The sequence below is a fragment of the Squalius cephalus genome (genome assembly GCF_949319135.1).
Source record: "Squalius cephalus genome assembly, chromosome: 2".
NCBI lineage: Eukaryota > Metazoa > Chordata > Actinopteri > Cypriniformes > Leuciscidae > Squalius > Squalius cephalus.
This window is the reverse complement of record NC_137123.1, coordinates 2,237,259-2,260,428: the sequence shown is the minus strand read 5'-3', so window position 1 is coordinate 2,260,428 and position 23,170 is coordinate 2,237,259. Positions and strand designations below refer to the sequence as shown.

The 23,170-nt window shown below is 38.1% G+C and overlaps 1 protein-coding gene across 3 annotated transcripts in view; it reads right to left on the bottom strand.

The window, feature by feature from the left end:
- LOC307154416 (NLR family CARD domain-containing protein 3-like) overlaps positions 1–23,170 on the bottom strand; it is a 67,906-nt gene that overhangs the window by 23,649 nt on the left and 21,087 nt on the right. The window contains exons 4-8 of one of the 3 annotated variants that reach the window (XM_079864336.1): positions 21,166–23,073; positions 16,927–17,100; positions 13,499–13,672; positions 4,462–4,508; positions 2,480–4,381 (exon numbers count right to left, since the gene is read on the bottom strand). In XM_079864336.1, the coding sequence (XP_079720462.1) occupies positions 3,768–4,381; positions 4,462–4,508; positions 13,499–13,672; positions 16,927–17,100; positions 21,166–23,073 (2,917 nt within the window). In that variant the 3' untranslated portion in view covers positions 2,480–3,767. Of the gene's footprint in view, positions 1–2,479; positions 4,382–4,461; positions 4,509–13,498; positions 13,673–16,926; positions 17,101–21,165; positions 23,074–23,170 lie in introns of those variants that run through there. The other 2 variants (XM_079864337.1, XM_079864335.1) reach the window with 2 other exon arrangements.

The window sequence follows — 23,170 nt, the reverse complement described above, 5'->3', positions numbered from 1 at the left end:
TTTTTTAGAAAAAAGACTATCTAGTCAAAAATTGGGGAAATTAGCTGTAAGACGATTGAAGCTAGAAAATATTTGAGGATACTTGATTAATAGGAGCGGTTAGATGTAGGGAGTTTCCAAAGAAAGGAGTAAAAATAGTCTCTAAAGACATCAACGCTGGAATTAATACAAGTATGAAAAGGCAGCAAGACTTGATTGACAGGAGTAGTTAAGTGTGACGAGCGCCATAGAAAGGGTTAAAAATAAGCTCTAAGGACATTAACACTGGAGTCATAAAAGTATAAATGTGCCGATGTAACTAGATAAGATCGCAGGCATTTCTGATTTTGACCGTAAAGCTGTTCAAATATTTTGAGGATACTATTCTGAGCAAGCTTAGAGGAAAAAGAAAATTCAAAGAAATAAACTAAAACTAAAAAATGAAAGAAAAAAGCAACTGATCTGAGTTTAACTGAAAAAAGAAATTCAAAGATAACTGAAAATATGATGGTTAATTTTGTGAGTGAGAAGGGAGAGTGAAGCAGCCCCTTCCTCTGGAATCTATACCCTCCTTTAGACACACACACAGAGAGATATAAATAGAAAGCCTGTTGCTTCTCTAGAATACACAAGGGTAATTGTATAGCAAAACATTATCTTTGGGGTATTTGAAGAGAAAAACAGAAACAAGCTAAGCTTTTTAGCAGATTTCTGGTGTTAAAGTGTGTTTGAAAGTTGACCATTGTTTAACATTACAAAATTTGAGTTATGTCTGAAAAAGAACAAGACATAAGAACATAAGATTGAAGTTAAGGAATTAATTTGATGAAAGATCATTGATAATAGTTGTATAGATAATTGACAAGTACAAGCTGATGAAAATTATATATAATGACTCCATAAGAATGTGAGTTGGGAAAAAATTAAGGAGAAATTACAAAAATAAACAAAGATGTTTATTTGAAATACATATTATTTCTGACTAAGTCAGCGTAAAAGTGAGTAGAATGAAATTATAAAAGTATTGAAAATGCAGAATTACTCTGAGATAGTCTTGACATTCTCTCAGAAGTATTTCTCTTATTCAAAGTCATTTAGATTTTGTCATTTGAGCCTGTGACATAAGTAACAAGCTATTTAGAGTGAGCACAGCATCTCAGTTGGAAATTATAGACAGAGATTTTTAAAGAAGTAATATATGCAATTGGGAGTTAAATGTTTTAATGATATTCTACCTTGAATGATAGAAGAGACCATTTTTATTTGTTTATTCCATGACCAGTAACTTCTTTGTCTCATCTTTGTTTTCACCATGTACAGGACTGATGGTTCCAGTTATTGATTGGTTCCGGTTATTGAAGTAACATAACATTACACTGAATTAATGGTTGTAATAACTAAATTCACTGAGTAAACTCAGCATTGCTGTGAAGATGTTTGATGGATTCTAGTAATTAAATACTATCATTAATTTGTCTCCATGTTTACACTATTAGGCATTCCGAATGGCTCTGATGGCTCTTGAATGCACTTCCCTGAGATTTGGAAAATACCTGTTAAAAATGACCTAATGGGAAAGAGCGGTTACCAGTGTAAATGGGGTGATTTCTCAGAGACGGGTAAGATTCTCTTTTGGCCAACGGAGGACAACCTAATGCAGAGGGTCACCACCACTGGGCACCTACCCTGTTGGGAGGTGTTAGATGTGAGGTGGGTATGGTTGAGCAGATGTTTGTTAGGCCAACAGCATCACTGAGGGTTACAGCAGTCTGTCCTAGAAAAGTGAGCTCTCCAATGCCTGATCACCAGAGACCGCATTCCTTGAATGGTTTGTATTTCATTGTGACAAATGTCATAACTTGAAATATCTATGTCAGGGGACAACACCCTGAGGAAAGAAAATTATATACGAAAGAGCTGATGGGAAGAGTTTTCAAGAACTAGCTGAGACCATGAGGGTAATTGTCATTAATTATATGGAGAGTAAAATAAACATCATTAATTTATTTTAGATTATGGTGTTAGTTGTTTATAAATTGTCTAAAAGTTTTAGATCCTGAATATGTAATGGCTGTATGATGTTGAATTAATTTCTATCATAGGTTTCACATTTCAGATCATTGGACATGACATTGGACAATTCCAAGACATGGTGGTGTTTAAAGATGAAGACTTTGTTTTTGCTAATTCAAAAGAAGTCTGGGTAACAGGGGAAAAATTAATTCATTATTTAAACTAAAGATAACTTTAGAAATGCTCCTTTGATGAGAAATGGATAGAACTGAGAATGGGACATAAGGAGTGAAATAGGAGATTTTATACTTACAAACCACAACCTCACAAACAATGAACACTCGTTTACTGATTTTCAACCCCAAGGGATAGGATCTTTTTAACATCAACGTTTGTTTTGGTTTGTTGTTTTAGCCGGGAACTTGAGGAGTTAAGTACTTAACGAGTCAAGGCACCGGCAGAATAATTATTAGTTTTTCCTTTTCTTAGATGATTGGGGTTCATTTTAAATGCTTACACATAGACGTTAAAATACACATAGTACACGGGGACATGACATGGTGGGGTTATTTGTTTGTTTCGTGTTTTCCCTTTTCCTTATGTTTCTATTGTATCTTTATTTTGTTTATTTTGTTTTGTTATCGTGTCTTTCTTTGGTCTGCTTTTCCTTTCCTTCTATCGCTTCATTAGATGGCCACTGGTGGAGTGACGTGTGGAACTGACTGTCGTAGTTCCAGTGGAGGGACTGAAGACTAAAATTTACTGTTTAATGTAATGTATTTGTATTATTCATTTTTATTCATAATTTCATAATGTATTTTGTCAAGCCAGAGTTATGCATGTGTTCAGTGCATGAGGAGACTATAGATAGCATGAACCATGTGAAGATCATGTCACATGAGACAGGTGGGTGAGCTATATTTTGTAGAGGGTGTGTACAATGTAACATGTTTCAACTGATGCAGATGTAAACAACAAAGATAGTTTCTTAATATGGAAGTGAATTGTGCCATGTGTTCGTATGACATATACGTTCCATTTTTAAAGCTTAAGCTACATGTTTGTTACCTTAAAAGGAAGCTGCTCTGTAATGTATATAAGCTCTAACTTACTGTACCACCTCAGAGAAACAAAGCCATATGGCATGAGGGTAGAGGCACAGGAGAAACAAAGAATGGGGAGAAACTTAGAGGCATGAGAACCTTAATGGCAGAGAAACATAAAGCCAGAGAAACCATTTACATCTAGTATGATGGGATGAGAAGATAAAGAAATGGAGAACAGAGAAATCTGGGATGAAGACCTCTCATGTAGCCTTATTCTTATGCTTGTTTCTCTCTGTCTGACACATGATACATAATAAATTCATATTTCTTGGCAAAGGTAACTGGTGTAGCTTCCGTGATTCAACCATAATGGGGAAACCATGATTTTTAAATCTACAAGGAGCTTTTGAGAAATACCAGTAAATCAGTCTTAAGCCCTATTTCACAGAGACCTCACAAACTGAAGGAAAAATAGTTTTAGCTCTAAACTAACTAAAATGAAGAATAATGTGTTTATAGTCTCTGCACAGGAGAGACTCTGTGTTGTTTCAAAACAGAGGAAAATATGTATTTATTGGTACAGGCCAAAACATGTTGTGCAATATCAGCATATTGAGTATCAGCAAAAACCCAATATGGTGCATCTCTAGTGTTTAGTGATGTATGAAGAACAGAGGATTGAACTTTTCAGTCTGGAAAAATCCTTCACTAAGACACAGTATATTTCACTCACCCGGTTGTGTGTGTATCACTGTTGTTTCTCTCAGGACGCTGTTTAATGTCACACAGAGACACTGAGGAGTTAAACTCATGAACCCAAAATCCAGCATAGAGGGGTTCAGTGAATGTGGTGTTGAATGTATAAATGTGTGTGAGTGTGCATAAGTGTTTGAGTGTGTGTAAGTGTGTGAGTGTTTGTCTGCCAGAGACGCTGTAGAATGACAGAGTGCCGGCCGACACATCCACATACACTCCTGTTCTCTTAGAGGATGAAGAGACAACAGGAATAACAAAGCCGTTATCACTGTGATGGACAGCTAATCTGTCATTAGAGCAGAACAGACTCCAGGATTTGTCATTCCATCCAAACATACAGTCTCTCCCTCCTTTCCTGCTGATTCCTTTATATGACACTGATATAACAGCAGATTCGCTCCATTCAGCCTCCCAGTAACAGCGTCCAGTCAGACTCTCTCCACACAGAACCTGAGGAACATTATCAAATCTCTCAGGATGACGAGGATACGGCTGACGCTTAGACACACTCTTCACTGTCCTGTTCTCATCAGACAGAATGAGTTCAGGGTTTGCTGTGTTTGGATCCAGTGTGAGATCACAGGCATCTGAACACAAGAAGAGAAACATTTCACTAAATGACACAAATCAACACTAAATCACTAAATGATTGTGTGTGTAGACCTACATTTGTGAAATCCTGGTGTAATTCTGAACTCTCCACAATGATCCACACTATAAAACACACACACATGATTCATATTCATTTTCTAAAGGAAACATAACACACAACACACACACACACACACACACACATACACACACACATACACTCTTGCGTTCAAAGGGAGGATGATGCACACACACACACTCACACACTCTTGCGTTCAGAGGGAGGATGATGCGCGCACACATACATATACACACACACACACACACACACACACACACACACACACACACTCTTGCGTTCAAAGGGAGGATGATGCACACACACACTCTTGCATTCAGAGGGAGGATGATGCGCGCACACACACATATACACACACACATACATACACACACACACACACACATACACACACACACACACACATACACTTGCGTTCAAAGGGAGGATGATGCACACACACACACTTTCTTGCGTTCAAAGGGAGGATGATGCACACACACACACACACACACACACACAGTCTTACGTTCAAAGGGAGGATGATGCTCACACACACACACACACTCGCGTTCAAAAGGAGGATGATACACACACACACACACACACTCTCTTGCATTCAAAGGGAGGATGATGCACACACACACACACACACACACTCTTGCGTTCAAAGGGAGGATGATACACACACACACACACACACACTCTCTTGCGTTCAAAGGGAGGATGATGCACAAACACACACACACACACACACACACACACACACACACACACACACACTTGCATTCAAATGGAGGATGATACACACACACACACACACACTCTCTTGCGTTCAAAGGGAGGATGATGCACAAACACACACACACACACACACTCTTGCGTTCAAAGGGAGGATAATACACACACACACACACACTCTCTTGCGTTCAAAGGGAGGATGATGCACAAACACACACACACACACACACACACACACACACACACACACACACACACACACACACACACACACACACACACTCTTGCATTCAAATGGAGGATGATGAACACACACACACACAAACTTTTGCGTTCAAAGGGAGGATGATGCGCACACACACACACACACACACACACACACACACACACACACACACACACATATACATACATGCACGCACACACACACACATACATGCACGCACACACACACACATACACACACACACACTCTCTTGCGTTCAAAGGGAGATGATACACACACACACACACACACACTCTTGCATTCAAAGGTAATGTAAAATACAGGACAAACCCTTATTGATTTGTTACGCTTCATTTTACCTGTAAATATACGAGACGATCTAGTATTTTATGGGACGGATGGCAACTCTAGTCACAGAACAGATTGTGTGTGTGTTTGTGTGTGACTGAGTGTGTGTGACTGAGTGTGTGTGTGTGTGTGTGTGTGTGTGTGTGTGTGTGTGTGTGTGTGTGTGTGTGTGTGTATGTGTGTGTGCGCACATCATCCTCCCTCTGAACGCAAGAGTGTGTGAGTGTGTGTGCGCGCATCATCCTCCCTCTGAACGCAAGTGTGTGTGTTTGTGTGTGTGCATCATTCTCCCTTTGAACGCAAGAGTGTATGTGTGTGTGTATGTATATATGTGTGTATATGTGTGTGTGTGTGTGTGTGTGTGTGCATCATCCTCCCTTTGAACGCAAGAGTGTGTGTCTGTGTGTGTGTGTGCATCATCCTCCCTCTGAATGCAAGAGTGTGTGTGTGTGTGTGTGTGTGTGTGTGTGTATCATCCTCCCTCTGAACGCAAGAGTGTGTGTGTGTGTGTGTGTGTGTGTGTGTGTGTGTGTGTGCATCATCCTCCCTTTGAACGCAAGAGAGTGTGTGTGTGTGTGTGTGTGTGTGTGTGTGTGTGTGTGTGTGTGCATCATCCTCCCTTTGAACGCAAGAGTGTGTGTGTGGGTTACCCTGGTAATCCAGTGTATGTGTGTGTGTGTGTGTGCTACCCTGGTAATCCAGAGTTCTCACGAGAGCACAAGTTGAATTTGCGAGTTACTCTGGTGTCGAGTAATGATGCTCATTAAATAAGCTGGATACGGCAAGAGTCTAATCTACCAGTTAGCTCCGCTGGTAGCTAAGCGTATGGGGCTTGTTGTGATTGGTCTTTGTGTTATTCTATTCGCTCCGTGCACGGCGACCGTTGACGTTTGAACTTGAGTGTGTGGGCCAGTACTTCCGGTGATCTGACAGCGAGAGCGGGAGACAGCGAGAGCGAGAGACAACAGCGACCGAGTTTATTTTAGTTTATTTATTGCAGCATGAGTCAAATACAATCTTCTGTTTGTGAACAGTTGTATTTCATTCATTTATCTGACTATGCATCTGTGCATTTAATTGCCATTGGCTCGTGTGATAGTAATATGGATATTAGTAGTATTTTAAGTGATAATTGATTCTATAAACAACTATAAAAGATAATTTTCAGCTTTCTCCGGCTCCCTGCACCGGGCATAATGCGAAACCAGAAGTGTCTACCCGCACACTCGCTGATCCGAAATCCAAAATGGCGGCCACGTGCAACTAGCCCATTGCGTGCAGTGAGATTTTCAAATGCATGCTTGGTGCCACCCCTCGAGCTGGCTGATTTTCATTAGTCGATGCCGGACCATTAATCTTTCAGATTTGGGTCTGGATTTCCAGGCTATATGTGTGCATCATCCTCCCTTTGAACGCAAGAGTGTGTATGTATGTATGTGTGTGTGTGTGTGTGTGTGTGTGTGTGTGTGTATGTGCATCATCCTCCAGATTTAGGGCTGAATGGGGAAAAGGAATCAATGGGTCTGTCCAGTAACTAATGATGAACACTTTACAGAGAAACATTTCATTTGCTCAGACTGTCTGATTTAAAGCACATCTGTGCTTATAAAGGAATATAAGCTATTGTTTTTTTATATTATTTAGATAATCTATTAGTATAATATTTCACACATTATCAAAGCTTGTCAGACAGATAATTTGACATTAGACATTAGACTTTTAGACATTAGTTAGATTAATTAATAGATTATAGCTATTTAATGTTATTGTGAATTTATAATTTAATGTAAAAATACATTTAGATAAAACTGGGACAAATAATTTCATAATAATATAGTTTATAGATTACCCATCAGGTAACAGCAGCAGAAAAGTGATTACTGGTTCAGATTGACTGCTTAAAGCCAGATATGAGGTCACTGAGGTCCAGACCTCGCTATTTTTCCAGCTGTATATAATAAATGTGGTGAAATAATTGCATAATATAGTATTAACACTACTTTTGTGCAGCACAGATATTGCACACCACCAAGATCTTCTCATATGAGCTGTGATTGGTCTGTCACTGCTCGTCAATGTCAGAATATTTGAGATGACCAATCAAATCAAAGTAGGCGGGCTTTATGTTCACAGAAGCTGCTGAGCGCCAATTCCAGTTAACGGTCATAAAGTGCGAGTTAAGATCTAAACTACCAGTCAAAAGATTTGGATCGGTATGATTTAATGTTTTTAAAATAAGTCTCTTCTGCTCACCAACTCTGCATTTATTTGATTAAAAATACCAACAACAAAAATGGTGAAATATTATTCCAGTGTAAATCAACTGTTTTCTATGTGAATATATGGTGAAGTGTAATTTATTCCTGTGATCAAAGCTGAATTTTCAGCATCATTACTCCAGTCTTCAGTGTCACATGATCCTTCAGAAATCATTCTAATACGATGATTTAATGCTCAAGAGACATTAATGATTATGATCAGTGTTTAAAACAGCTATTTACATTTTTATTTCATGATTCTTTGATGAATATAAAGTTCAAAAGAACAGCATTTATGACATGAATTGGGGCTCAGGTCAGGAAGCAGACAGACTGGCTAAACTGACTGTCTGCTAGCGGTCTCACGTCACCAAGGTCAGATAAATCAGATTAAATGACAACGAGGGACCTTTAAAAGCCGTTGGTCGGAGGACCTGAGAAGTCTAGAAGGAGAGTAGGAAATAATAAGATCACTGATGTACTGGGGGGCAAGGCCTGATAGGGCCTTGTAAACAAACAAGAGAACTTTAAAATCAATCCTGAATTTAACAGGAAGCCAATGTAAGGATTGCAGTACAGGGGTAATATGGTCTCTCTTTCTCACCCCCATTAAAAGCCTTGCTGCTGCATTTTGCACGAACTGTAAGCAGACTAGCATAGTCTGGGGGAGACCAATATATAGAGAATTACAATAATCAATCTTTGATGAGACAAAAGAGTGAACAACGATTTCCAAATCTTTACTGGATAGAAAATGCTTTACTTTAGCAATTGATCTCAGGTTAAAAAAGCTACCTTTAACAACGGCACCAATCTGTTTCTTAAAATTTAGTGATGAGTCCATAATTACCCCTAAACTCTTTACATGATCTTCAATCTTTATGGACAAGGGACCTAAATGATCAGGAAAAGTAGGTGAGATGGGAGAACCTACAATCAAAACCTCAGTTTTACTCTCATTTAATTGGAAAAAGTTGCTAGAAAGCCAAAGTTTAATGTCGCTGTAACATTCCTGTACTCTATCTAGTGAGCAGATTTTATCTAAGCTCACAGAAAGATAAAACTAGAGATCATCGGCATAAAGGTCCTTGCACACTGAATCCGAAATTTTCGCATGCGTTTTTTCGTATCCGTCATTCTGTGGCTCTAAATTGTCAAAACACCATTCAAATGCTTGTTACTGTAAGAATTGATAAATTAGGAAATTCCGGACAGTCTGTTTCGGGGGTGACCAGACCCTGAGAAGACAAAAGGACCTCTCTGGAAATTACCATTTGAACTGGCACTCGTGCACCATCGAGACGAAAGTCTCACCTCCGAATCAACTTCATCTACATCTCTTTCCCTCTCCCCTCACCCCCTCTCTCTCATGCTCAGATGATCACCTGGTTTCTCCCAAGAAAATGTATAGTTTAATGTGACTGATTATCACAGAGTATTTTCATGTTTGGTATCATTTAAAATGTCACAGTGCGACTGGTACAAATGTCCTATTTTTAGAATAAGTAAAACACAAGTTAATAAGGTTTTTGAAGGTTTATGGATAACTAGCATACAAGGAGGGGTTGGCCTCTAGACAAATGGTCTCCCTACACCCAGAGGTGCTACCTCTGAATGCACATTTCTTTTGTTAGCACATGTTTACATGTGAAAGAGGTCTGGCTATTTAATGAAATGCAGCAGGGAGATCGGGGCCTTTTTTGTACTTCAGATTGGCCCGTGAGGCTGAGAGAGCGATCTCTTAGCCTCACGTATTTCCTAAAGTTGGGTTTGCATCTTCTCTCTATTCCAGAGCATTTGATGTTTTGTATCGATTATCTTTGAATTGATTATGAAATTGGCATGAAAGATTTACCTGACATAATAAATTGTTACATTCGATTATTCTAACTGACTTTGATATTATTTTCGTTGAAGAGTTAAACGGAATAGTCAAATATTCACTCATGATTAATGATCCACAGATATCATTAAAACCCTTTCATTTATGGAGTCAGATGAAATAAACGAGAGAATACATAACTAAATGTATTGTAAATTTAACCAACCAATACTTTGCATGAGTGAGGACAGAACACGTGATACCTTCCCTGTGTATTGGCGAACCGGCAGATTGGACCAATATAGTGGGCCTTACATTACGGATGCGAAAAACGCAGAAGATCTAACCTGATCCGATTTTTTTTTTGACGGACGAAAGTTTCGGAGGCAGTGTGCAAGTGTGATTGACATAACGTGAGGTCGTATTTATTTTTTAACGTGCTAAAATTTCGGACGCAAATTTCGGACTCAGTCTGCAAGGGCCTTAACAGTGGTATGCAATACCATACTTCCGAAAAATAGAGCTTAGAGGAAGCATATACAGAGAGAAAAGCAACGGTCCCAAAATGGACCCCTGAGGAACACCACAAACTAAAGAGAAGTCTCCCAGATTCACAGCAACTGTCCTGTCTTTTAAATATGAGGCAAACCACTGAAGGGATGTACCCTGGACACCAATCCAATACTCCAGACGGTTGAGAAGAATCTCATGGTCAATTGTATCGAAGGCAGCGTTTAGATCTAATAAAACTACAATAACATATGATCCTGAATCCAACGATAATAATATATCATTTGTGACCTTGAGTAATGCAGATTCTGTGCTATGACAGGGCCTAAAGCCCGACTGGAATGTGTCTAAAATATCAAAAGTAATCAAATGAGAATAGAGCTGTGAATAGACCACTTTCTCTAGAATCTTGGAGATGAGAGGCAATTTAGAAATGGGTCTATTTGTTAGTTGTTATATACTGTATGATCCAAATTCGTTTTTTTTAACAAGGGATGAAGAATTGCATGTTCAAAACTATTTGGTACTACTCCACTCATCAAGGAGCTGTTAATTATAGCTGTTAGGCTAGAACTCACAGTATGAAAAACATCTTTAAAAAGTTGAGTAGGGAGAATATCCAGTCTGCAGCGATCTCCATTCATTTTCAAGACAATATCTGCCAGCTGTGCTGATGAAACTGGTTCAAAGTCAGTGAAAAAGTTAGACGGCGCAGGATTAACTGATGAACGGGAATGTAAAGGTACAATTTCACTTCTGATCTTCTCAATTTTTTTTGTAAAAAAAAAGTCTCTTGTGTGGCATCTCTCATAACATTCCTTGAAGGGTTTAAAATATAATCAATTGTGTCAAACATTACTTTTGGCTGATTTGCATTATCTGAGATTACCTTAGAGAAAAATTTCCTTTTTTCCTCCTTTACTACCAGGGACTCTTTTAACATCTCAGATGAAATCTGAAGTTTAAATTTCTAGAAGAGAAATCTCTCTTCCACTTCCGTTCAGCTTTTCTGCACTCTTGTCTAAGAGAGCGGGTAACATTGCTTAGCCAAGGTTGAGATATTCCCTTTTGTTTCTTTAATTTAAGAGGGGCAACACAATCTAAGGCATGACTTAGTAAAAGCATGACTTAGTAAAAGCCTCAACCAGCACTTCAGTGTCCTCTCCACTTAAGACTTTGTCTCTAACATGTGATAAATAAAATTCAGAAAAAAGGTTTGCAGTTGAAGAATTAATCGACCTAGCATAATGTAAAGGCTGAGAAGAAGTTGGATGAATATAAGAACAAACAGCATCGAATACCACTGAATAATGGTCGGAAATGCCTACGACACAACGTTTCGTCGGGCCATCCGTCCCTTTCCAATCCATCCAGATCGGATTGGAAAGGGACGGATGGCCTGACGAAACGTTGTGTCGTCGTAGGAGCAACATATCAAAGGTTGGCTTGCTCATCCTAAAATTTCAGACCCACTACTCCTCGTTAAAGCCCGCCATGATCTCATGAAAGTGTGTATCTATAGCACGAATTGTATTTCTTGTGGCATTTACGCCAAAAATTGTTTTTGAGTGCATATTATACGCAGTTTTTGCGTGCATATGATATGTACTTTATGGCGTGTAATACACACGCACTCCTAATCGTACCCAAGAGGTTTACAGTGCATATCTGCATGCAGAAACTATTTTTGGCGTATAAATGGCACGAGAAATAAAATTTGTGGTATAGATACACACTTTTATGAGATCGTGTTGTATGTTCCCACCAGTCCTGAGATCTCTCTCGCACACAATAACTGAAGCATATGGCCAGGCTGCAATGATGGCCCTTTTCGTCCTCCTCCGCCTCAAAATCATGGCGATAGTTGGCGAACTTCTCATAGGCTTCCGTATTCTCCGGACTATAAGTCGCTCCGGAGTATAAGTCGCATCAGTCAAAAAATGCGTCATGAAGAGGAAAAAAACATGGACTATAAGTCGCATTTATTTAGACATTTATTTCACAAAATCCAAGACCAAGAACAGACATTTAATCTGGAAAGGCAAGTTATTCTACTACACAATAGCACACAGAACAACAGGCTGAATAGGTGTCCAGTATGTTAACATAACACATTAACTAGGGCTGTAACGATATGTGATATGAAACTGAAATCGCGACACACAGATCCACGAACCTGTGTTGCGGTGTGAGAAGGCAGAGACACGTGAACTGGAGCTCATATCATAAATTAACCGAAACTAAGCATATACGGTAGCCTACTTGCCTCACAGACCTGAGACATAGAAAGCTTGAAATGTCTACTTTTAAACAGAACAATTAAAAACAAAAGAAAAAAGACTGCTCTGCTCTCTGCTTATGTAATCTGTATGAAATGTGCATTTCTCTCTGGCGCATTCACTACTGCGAAGATCGCAAGTCAGCATCGTCAACTTCATCTTTGCAGCCGACACTGACACAGAAAACACTTGTTTATTAATAAACAATTAAAATGTTTCCTTGCTATATTTGACATTCATAATCATTACTTTTGCCGGTTCTTTGTGACAGCTTTTAGATGCTTTATTGGAAGTGCCACCCTTACATGTTACATGAACGCGTCACCACAGCATCAGCACCAAAAATATGGAGATTTTTTTCTTTTTGGGGGCATTTTTTTTGTGTTCAGTCTTTCTCAGTTGTCCTTAGGTTAATGTTTCAGTTAACAGTTTATCAGTTGTTTTCAGTAAATTTTTTCAGGGCTAGGCTACAGGAGCAGCATCTGTACTCTCGCGGCTGTAGACGGCAATGTCTTCTCTTGGTTCATGTCAGTCAGTATGAATTAATTTTGATATACTGTATAAGTCGCACCTGACTATAAGTTACAGGACCAGCCAAACTATTAAAAAAGTTAATAGTTTGTAAAACATATAGTCTGGAAAATACGGTATTTCGCAAAGCTAGCATCAAGCATATTTCACATTTGTCCATCTGTGCAAGAACCCCCTTTAAGCATGCGCAACGTTTCAGATAGTATATCAAATGTAAATACATGAATCGGATATGGGTCACAATTGAAAGAATGTGTAAAAGGTAAAATTGGTATAGGCAACAAATCAGAATTGGGCATCAAGACCTGCAGTATAAATGAGGCTTGCTTGTCCCACATACTTGAGTATCTGCAATGAGCAGTTTGGATCGTTCAGTTTGCCAGAGAGCAGCTTGATTCCTGATTCTCCTGGGTGATTGTAGCTCAGATCCAGCTCTCTCAGGTGTGAGGGGTTTAAACTCAGAGCTGAAGACACATAACCACAGCCTTCCTCTGTCACCATACAGCCAGACAACCTGCAGACACACAGTCAGATCATCTACAAGAACACACATGACTGGCAGACTGTAAATAATCTCTTATATGTTCTTTTTTCAATTTCAGAGGACAAATATCTACATTTATCAAGGCAGAAATGCTTATTTACAATAAAACAAAAACATAGACATCTGTGAAGGCTTATATCCTTTTCAAACTTTCTTTAGCCCCTTGAAGTTAGAGGAGGAGTCTCTTCCTATACGCATGTCCATAAAGCACGCACGGAAATGCGGTCACAACAACAAAAGCCGTCTTTATTAATCACAATCTCTGGCTTACTTTTTAAAACAAAAAATACAAAATAAACATCCAAGAAAACGCTATCAGTGTGAACAGCAATACCAACAGCATGCGATTCATGTGACTAAAGAAACCATTGCTCTCCACACTCTAACCTGTCTCTGCCAAACAATTCTACTCAATTATTAACACCTGCCCTCACGCACCGTAGTGACGTGTCAAGGAGGTGGAGCCAATAAATTTACTTGACCAGGTTAGTCCAAGTATTAAACATTAACCCCCTGAGGTCGACGGTATCGCCGGCGATACCAGCTCGCTTTTTTTTTATCAGTGTAAAAGAAACTCATAAATACTCTGTTGACTTTGATTTTCCATAGGAGTTTCATACATCAATCGATTCTGTTAAATGTGTATTATTTTTGTGTATACTCACAATAAAAACAAAGTGTTGTGCTTTTCGCCAAATAAAGAAAAATAAACACGAAGCGAGTTCTGCCTTCTCTCTGTCCGTGTAGTCCATTCTGAAACGCGTCCGAAAATGAATCATAACTCAGCGAATACTTCTCACACAGGCACGTGAGATATGTCTTTATGAAGCTTGAAATCTCTTGTTTTAAATGAAATAATTTATATAAAAAACAAATGTTTTCAACTCATGTAATCCGTTTGAAAGCAAGGAGAGGTACCGTTTTTCCTTCTCCCTTCATTATCTCTAAATGAGCTGCAGCCGCCCCGCCCCCGGCACGATTCACATGTAAATAGTTATGTGATCTAGTATGCATCGCATACGCCCCCCATCAATGCCATAAAAACACAGTTTCTTCATCAGACTTACTGATAGTTCATCGCGTTTTGAGTATGACACGCTTCTCCGGTAATAAAGACGCCCTTCAGATGATTCTGGACAGCGAGGAAGAATGCACCTTTTCCTCAGAGGAAGATTGTAACTCAGATGACGAACGGCAGCATTTTGAAGAGCGAATTCCGCCGAGAACACAATTTCGGAGTAAGTTTTACTTAAAAGTCTGTTGTCTTTTATTTTTCGTGTTCGCATTTATGAGGAAAAAACAATATTACGTGACAGTTCTCCATTATGGACGCGAGCGCTCTAAAAAAAGCACTAAAAGACTTTCAAACTTTCACAGAGACCTCAAAACAGAAAGTACAAATCCTTTCTTTAAAACTAATTTCGTTTTGTATCAATTGTATCTTAATTTTAATAATTTTTTCATTAACAAATTTCCTGGATTTAAAGTAAATATAGGCTAGCAATCACAACATAAGGTGCTTGAACTGGAGATCATCATGAACCAGACCGTAGCCTACTCGCCTCACATGTCTAAAAAATGTGAAATATATTTACAGAAAGCTGGTTCTAAACAAAACCATCCAAAACACTAGCCTACTGCGAAGATCGCGAGTCAGCTTCATCTTTGCCAGAAGTTAAATTTAAATCGCGTGTGTGAATGAATGATGATGTTTTAGCAAACTGTATTGCTATACTGAGATGAGTAAAAATCGACTGAAATATGAATACATATGATAAAATGTAGGCCTATAATCTTTTTTTTTACAAAGAAAGAGTACACTTGAAATATTGTTGAAATTGTAATTATTGTTGTAATTGTAACCTTTTTAATAAAATAGCAAAACATATTTACAAGATAGATGTAAGCAAAATCTTAAATGGTCAATATAAGTCTTCTTCTAAATATATCTTTTGTCCTTGCATTGTGGCTCAGTCAGTTTCACACCTGAATGAATGGCTAATTATGCAGAGTGGGTGGGACATTGTATTCTAAGGTGTAAACCACTCCTCGTTCACGCCCATCTCGCATATTGGCTTTCCAAGCAAAACCTGTTTTACATCAATTTAAATCAATGTATGGTTTTATGTGAACGATAAAGCAAGACTATTTTCACATAATTTTGAAGAAAAAACTCTAGGCGAGGACATCCATTAGTCAAAAGTCTTATTGACACATATTTACTATGTGTTTTGTGGCCTTATTTCAGATTTTTTTTTTTTTTTCAATAACCATGCATAAACATTATTCTCTCAAAAATGAAAACATGTACATACACGTGGCTCACATATTATTGTAGCCCTGTTTGTGCTATATAGAGTGAATTTACACCTTTGCCATTAATATGTTTATAAGCAACTGAAAAAAGCACAAATGTCAGGGCATGTCAGAACATCTCAAGGGCCCCAAAAACAGCCCAGACCCTAGAGGGTTAAACATAAAATTCACTTGTACATTTAAATCATAATGTTTTGTAATACATAATAAATAAATCAAATTTAATCTCTACAAGTTCATATTTCTGGTATTGCACAAAATTCTAAATACGGCTCCAACAACATCAATACAGAGACAGCATTATAACCCATCATGTCTGCCAATGGTCATGGAAATTAAATACTCAAGCTTATACAGATGTTTTGTGCTTTACACAAGAACAAGGCGAGCTATTACTTATAATTATTTTAAAAAAACATTACCTTACAGACCATTTATGCTTCAAAAAAAGTCAGTGCGAATTGGTTTTATATAATCAATAATTTTTTTCCATATTGAACAAATGTATTCTATCTGGGTTCTTAAGGAAAATGAAATCTTTTCCATCACACATGTAGTGTAATATGTCAATCCAATCATCAACTGTAAGTGGCTCTGGTTTTAGCCATTTCTTTGTAATTACTTTTTTACTGCCTGCCAGAAGAATCAGTTTCTTAACGATGGTATTCCACCCATCAAAAGAAATATTAGCCAGATATAAACATTCACAATTACAAGGAATCGTCACCTCAAAAGCAGCTTTCAAATTTCCTTCAATCCCTTGCCAAAACTGAGTAAATTTCTGACACTCCCCAGAAATATGATAATGGTTAGATTTCCTTTTCCCACATAATCTCCAACAGCTAGCACCTGTCCTGTTGTATCTTTTCTGTGTTGGTGTGGTAAATCTCTTATATATTCTTAAATACCTCAGAATCTGCAGCTTACAGTTTGGCCTCTTCAGTCCTTTAGAAATAATCTTCACTCCTGAATCCCGAAGGTCATTGTTCGTCAGGTCCAGCTCTCTCAGGTGTGAGGAGTTTGAACTCAGAGCTGAAGACACATGACCACAGCCTTCCTCTGTCACCATATAGAGAGACAACCTACAGACACACACAGTCAGACCATCTACAAACACACATCGACATTATGACCGGCAGACTGTAAATTATCTCTCATAGATAATCTTATCTCAGATTAGATTGGAACAATCAGAATAATATCCAGTTCCATCTGACTTCTGACCTATAATGCTGCCTGAATCATAATCATACACTGTTCGTTCGCTGGCCAGAGGAGAACTGGCCCCCCGACTGAGCCTGGTTTCTCCCAAGGTTTTTTTCTCCATTCTGCCCTGATGGAGTTTTGGTTCCTTGTCACTGTGGCCTTTTTTCACCTTTGTTGCCATTGGCTTTTGGCTTGCTTAACCTTTAATCAGTGTTCAAAAAGGACAACACTTAAGGTGTTTGGGGTCAAAATGACCCCAAACTTTTAAAGAGCGATTACATAAGGAAATATAAATTTTTATATGGAAAACTATATATCATTTTTTTTATTTACTTCTCAACTATACATTTATGCTGTGTTTTTGTGGAAATTTTGAAGTTTTTTAACTATTTACTGCACAATTACATAACTAGGCCATAAATTGGCTCATGAAAAAAGATATTTTAAAGAAAAAATCACTTAAATGATGATCTTAATTAAATCTAAATAGTTTTTGGACATTGCTCTATGTGTTAGGGATAGAATACTGACATCTGCTGGTTTGTGGAAAAACTTTAGAAATTATAATTAAAGAAAGAAATTGCAATGGCCACATATATCCAATAGAGGGCCATAGAGACTCATTCATTTTCACTTAATTTTTCTTGATGCTTAAACTTCTCCTCACAACTTTATGATATATATTTTGTGAATATTTATTTAAACATTTTGAAATACATAAAAAATATGTAGTTTTGTCAGAGTTATAATTTGTTGTTGTTTTCTGATATATTTTGAATTATCTTGCTTTTGCAAATTATTATACATACGTTTACAAGTCACCACTATGACATGACTGTAGTGTGTGTGTGTGTGTGTGTGTGTGTGTGGGTGGGGGGGGGCAGCTTCCATGTTGCATAATTATGTGACATTTTTCAGATTTATGCCAGTTTAGTTGATTTTATTTGCCAATTTCTATAAAAATGCTCTCTGTTGCAGTGACATACGTGTGTGTTTGTGTGTGTTTGTGTGTGTGTGTATGAGATAGAAAGTTCATTCCACCTTGGGTTTATGCTCTAGGACCAGAGCTTGATTTAAATGTAATTTTTTTTAGATTTATGCCAGTTTTGTTTATTTTATTTGCCAATTTCTGTAAAAATGCGCTCTGTTGCAGTCACATACATGTGTGTGTTTGTGTGCGTGTGCGTGTGTGTGTGTATGAGATAGAAAGTTCGTTCTACTTTTTATTTATGCTCTAGGACCAGACCTTGGTTTATTTGTAAAAAATTTCAGATTTATAATGGATTTACTTTTATTTTTTTGACAAACAAAATTAAAAAAAGTCATTTTTTTCATTTTCCCATTCATTTTCAATGTGGGGTCATTTTGACCCCAAACACCTTAAATGGTAAAAAAAAATTTACACACCTTTAGAACAACCAAATCAAGCCCAGTTTTTTTGTGCATGTTTAGATAGATTATTTAGGAAAAGTCATAGAGTTTCATGCCCCTGCGATGAAGGTAACACTTTTAAAAAATGAAGGAAAAGTCCATTGGGGTCATTTTGACCCCAAACACTGATTATTGAGGACATTTAATGTAACATTTAATTTAGTATTCAAATTACTAAATTCTTTTGACATATAAGAGGTATTTGTACCACTGAAACATCCAGCAAGATTCACAGCTTAAAAGGTCCTCAGAACAAAACAAACAAAAAAATTATTCAACCAAGCTCCAAAAATGGCTTGTTAGAATATTGTGGGTTTTGTGACGTCACATGAGCAAATACATTCGCTTCAACAAATAGTTTTAAATCATTACACTATAGGCCCCGCCCACTGCCATCAGTCACTTTGACGCGTCCTGTTTAAACCGCTCGTTTGAGTCTCTGTACAGACTCCAGAAAGGCTCCAGCAGGAAAAACAATTTGATGGTTTATTTTTAATGGCATCCCGGATCACATCAGAGGATTATGTGTTTGTTTGGAGCATTTGACTGCAGATTGTATTGTAAATGAGGCACAGTGTAAGAGAGGGTTTGCAAAGAAATTTGGGCAAAGATAAAGCAGCAACTGTATTGGATCTGACAGCAGCTTGATCTCAAAGCGAAAGTATTTTGATAAAAAAACGTAAGCAGTAATTTATAAATGACCGTTTTATATGAGTGTTTTCAAAAATACAAGGGGGCATTGATACTTTTTCCTATGCAGTGACATTAGCAAATTATAACACTGGTGTTTACTGAGAGCCACCCCTTGAAAACGGATCATTTCAGAAAGAGGGTCAGAATGAGGATGGAAAATCTTTATTCAGATTTATGGATTCTTAACAGTACAAATCGGGGGTGCCAGACTCAGCTCATGATAGCTGTATCAGGTTTGTTTAATTAGGATTGAAGCTAAACTGTGACCCTCTAGGGCAATGGTTTTCACACTTTAAGAGAAACATTATTTTTCTTTTTCTTTTTTAAATTGACGCAACCCATATTGACCCATTATATTTAGATTTGTTAAATTCAACAGCAAAAGTTACAATAATTGTATAAACTCTAAATATTTAGCAAAAAACATTATTTAGTGGAGATGGAGAACAAAAAACTGAAAAAGTGTAGCACTAAATCTGTTAAAATGTGACTCACTGCTCTTTATATTGTTGTAAAATACATTCATTTCTTTTAAATATTTAGCGCAGTTGTTTAATGAGGCAGCAACATATTATATATAGGACAGAACAAGAAAGGCTAATAATAGTCTTTCATTGCCCAAAAGTATTATAATATGAAAGGCTCCAATACAGAGCTGCACAAAGCGCTTATGCGTATCCCGTGCGCAGAATGATGCGCTTGAAACAAAATTGGGTCACAGCGCTTCGCGTTGAAAACCTCAAAGAAAAAAGGGAAGAGATATTGATGCGTAGTTCCGGTATTATATCAATGTAATAGTTTATTGAGCCTTTTCCTAGGAACAGTCTAAAAATATCAGTTACTCTGCCTGTGAAGAACAAGTATAGCGCTCTCTACTCAGTGTGATGATCTAAAAGACACCCCAGAGAAAGTTTCTTTCTGGAGTTTATTGCTGTTCATGTTAGTCATTTTATGCGAAACCATAGACCTTTATCTATAGATCAAGTATAACAATAGTAACATTGAATCATCTTGGAGAGAGTTTCATCATGTTGACTGCCGTAACCGACGCGCTGTTTGAGTTGCTGAATGGAGAATGACTGACAGCCGCAGCAGAGGGAAGCACTTACTTGAATTTAACGACTTCAATATTCATTTCTATGTCATATTAAACTATGGAGTGGCTTTAAAACACTTATAATATAGTGCACGAAAAGTTAACGGTTCATTATAATGTTTTTGTAGCTTTTGTGAGGCTTAACAATAACACAGAATAGTACACGCACAATATCGGATTTGGATACCGATACTGAGTATCGGATCGGCGCATCTCTATTTGAAACTGCTAAGTATTTAATTTTATTTGTGTGCACTCATAATAAACCAGAACACTGTGGCTTTGTAAAATAAATAAAACAAACAGGATGTGTTTTCTGTCGTCTCGGTTTCCTAACCGTCAATTTGTTTGTGGAGCGCTTCACAAAAATAAACTCAGCAGAATACTGTCAGAAAATTTTTTTTTTTTTTTTTCTTTTGTTAATCTGTTGATTATTTAAGTCAAATGTATTTAGTATATTTATTCCTTTTATACAGCCCTATAGACTTTGATTTTATGAAAATAAATTATTATTTTATTTTAAATGTAACTCCATTTTCCTTAAATCATCCTGGCGACCCAGGGTTTGAAAACCTGTGCTCTAGGGAACTGAGTTTGGCTCCCCTAGTATAAGTGAACCTCTATAAGTGAAATAATTTTAAAATCCATGTCATGACCCCTGTAAAGATGTAGGATGCATTATTAAATAGGATTCTTTAGCTATTAATGATTAAACACTCACAGAGCTTTTCTGCAGCTGACCACAGCTGGTATCAGTCTTCTTCTACCCTCAGCTGATGTGTTGTATTTCATGAGGTCCAGTTCATCAAGCACCTCCTCTGAGCTCTGAAGCATGTAGGAGATTGTCGAGCAGTGAGCAGAAGAAAGTTCCTCTGAGTGTTTGCCTGATTTCACAAACTCCTGAATCTCTCTGGACAGAGTCTGATCTTTGACTTCCAGCAGACAGAGGAACAGATTGATGGATTTATCAGCTGAGAGATGATTCATATTCTGCTTATCTTTGATCTTCTCTTTAATGTGCTGTGTGGTTCTTCTGATGTTCTCTGAGCTGTTCTCTGTGAGTGTCAGTAGATCCGGTAAGAGTCTCTGATTGGACTCCAGTGAGACGCCCAGCAGGAACCGCAGGAACAGATCCAGATGTCCATTCTCACTCTTGAGGGCTTTATTTACTGCTGATGTTAGTAGATCATATAGAGAGACTTCATCAGACCTGAATTCATCCAGAAGCTGCAGTGGTTCCTTGTTCTTCATTAAATAGCAGTAAAACACATAGAAAGCAGCGAGAAACTCCTGGACACTCAGATGAATGAAGCTGTAGACTTTCCTCTGATGAATCACAGATTCCTCCTTAAAGATCTCAGTACAAACCCCAGAATGCACTGAGGCGTCAGTGACGTCTATGCTGCTCTCAATCAGGTCCTCCTCATAGAACATCACATTGCCCTTCATCAGCTGATGGAAAGCCACTCCAGCAAGTTTCACAATCACTTCTCTGTTGGACTGCAGGAGTTTGTCTGGATCTCTCTCTTCATACTTCTGATTCCTCATGTTGATCTGAATCAGCAGGAAGTGGATGTACATTTCAGTCAGAGTTTGAGGGATTTCTGCACTCAGATCTTCTTTCAGGAGCTTCTGAAGCACAGTGGATGAGATCCAGCAGAAGATGGGTATTTGGCACATTATGTCGAGGCTTCTTGCTCTTCTGATGTGTGAGATGATTCTGCTGGCTTGATGCTCGTCACTGATTCTCTTCCTGAAATATTCCTCCTTCTGAGGTTCATTGAATCCCTGAATCTCTGTCAGACGGTGGATGTATTTGGAGGGGATCTGATTGGCTGCTGCTGGTCTGGAGGTGATCCAGATGAGAGCCGAGGGAAGCAGATCTCCTTTCATGAGCTTTGACATCAACACACCCACTGATGAAGTCTCAGTCACATCAGAAACTTCCTGAGCATCTGAAAACATCAGTGTGATTCTGCTTTCATCCAGACTATCAAAGATGAACACAACTTTACTCTCCTCATAAATCTTTGAGTCCAGATCTTGAAGTTCAGGATGAAAGTCCAGCAGAAGTCTGTGAAGACTGTACTGATGATCTCGGATCAAGTTCAGCTCTCGAAATGGAAGAACGAACATGAAATCTACATCCTGATTGTCTTTTCCCTCGGCCCAGTCCAGAATGAACTTCTGCACAGAGACGGTTTTACCGATTCCAGCGATGCCTTTAGTGAGAACAGTCTTGATCTGCTCTTTCTCCTCGCGTCCTGGTTCAGGAGAGGCTTTAAAGATGTCATTGCAGAAGATTGGAGTGTCTTGTGAGTGTTGACTTCTGGCTGTTTTCTCCATCTGTAAAACCTCATGTTGTTTATTCACTCCTTCTCTCTCTCCCTCTATGATGTAGAGCTGTGTGTAGATCCTGTTCAGGAGGGTTTCATTCTCTTGGAGTTTCAGTCCCTCAAATAATCTCTCATACTTGTTCTTCATGCTGGTTTTGTGTCTGTGTTTGACTCTCTGTAGTTCATCATTCACTGGTTGATCATGTCTATTCAGGGATGCAGTAACGGTTGTGTTGTTCAGACATAAGCCTGAGGCGGCCTCTCGAGAGATGCATTGGTCTCTATATATTCTGCTGAAACAACAACAACAAACAGATTTTAAAAATTATGTAAAATAAAGGATTTAAATGTGTAAATAAAATCTAAATGTAAACCATATAGTACATCAAT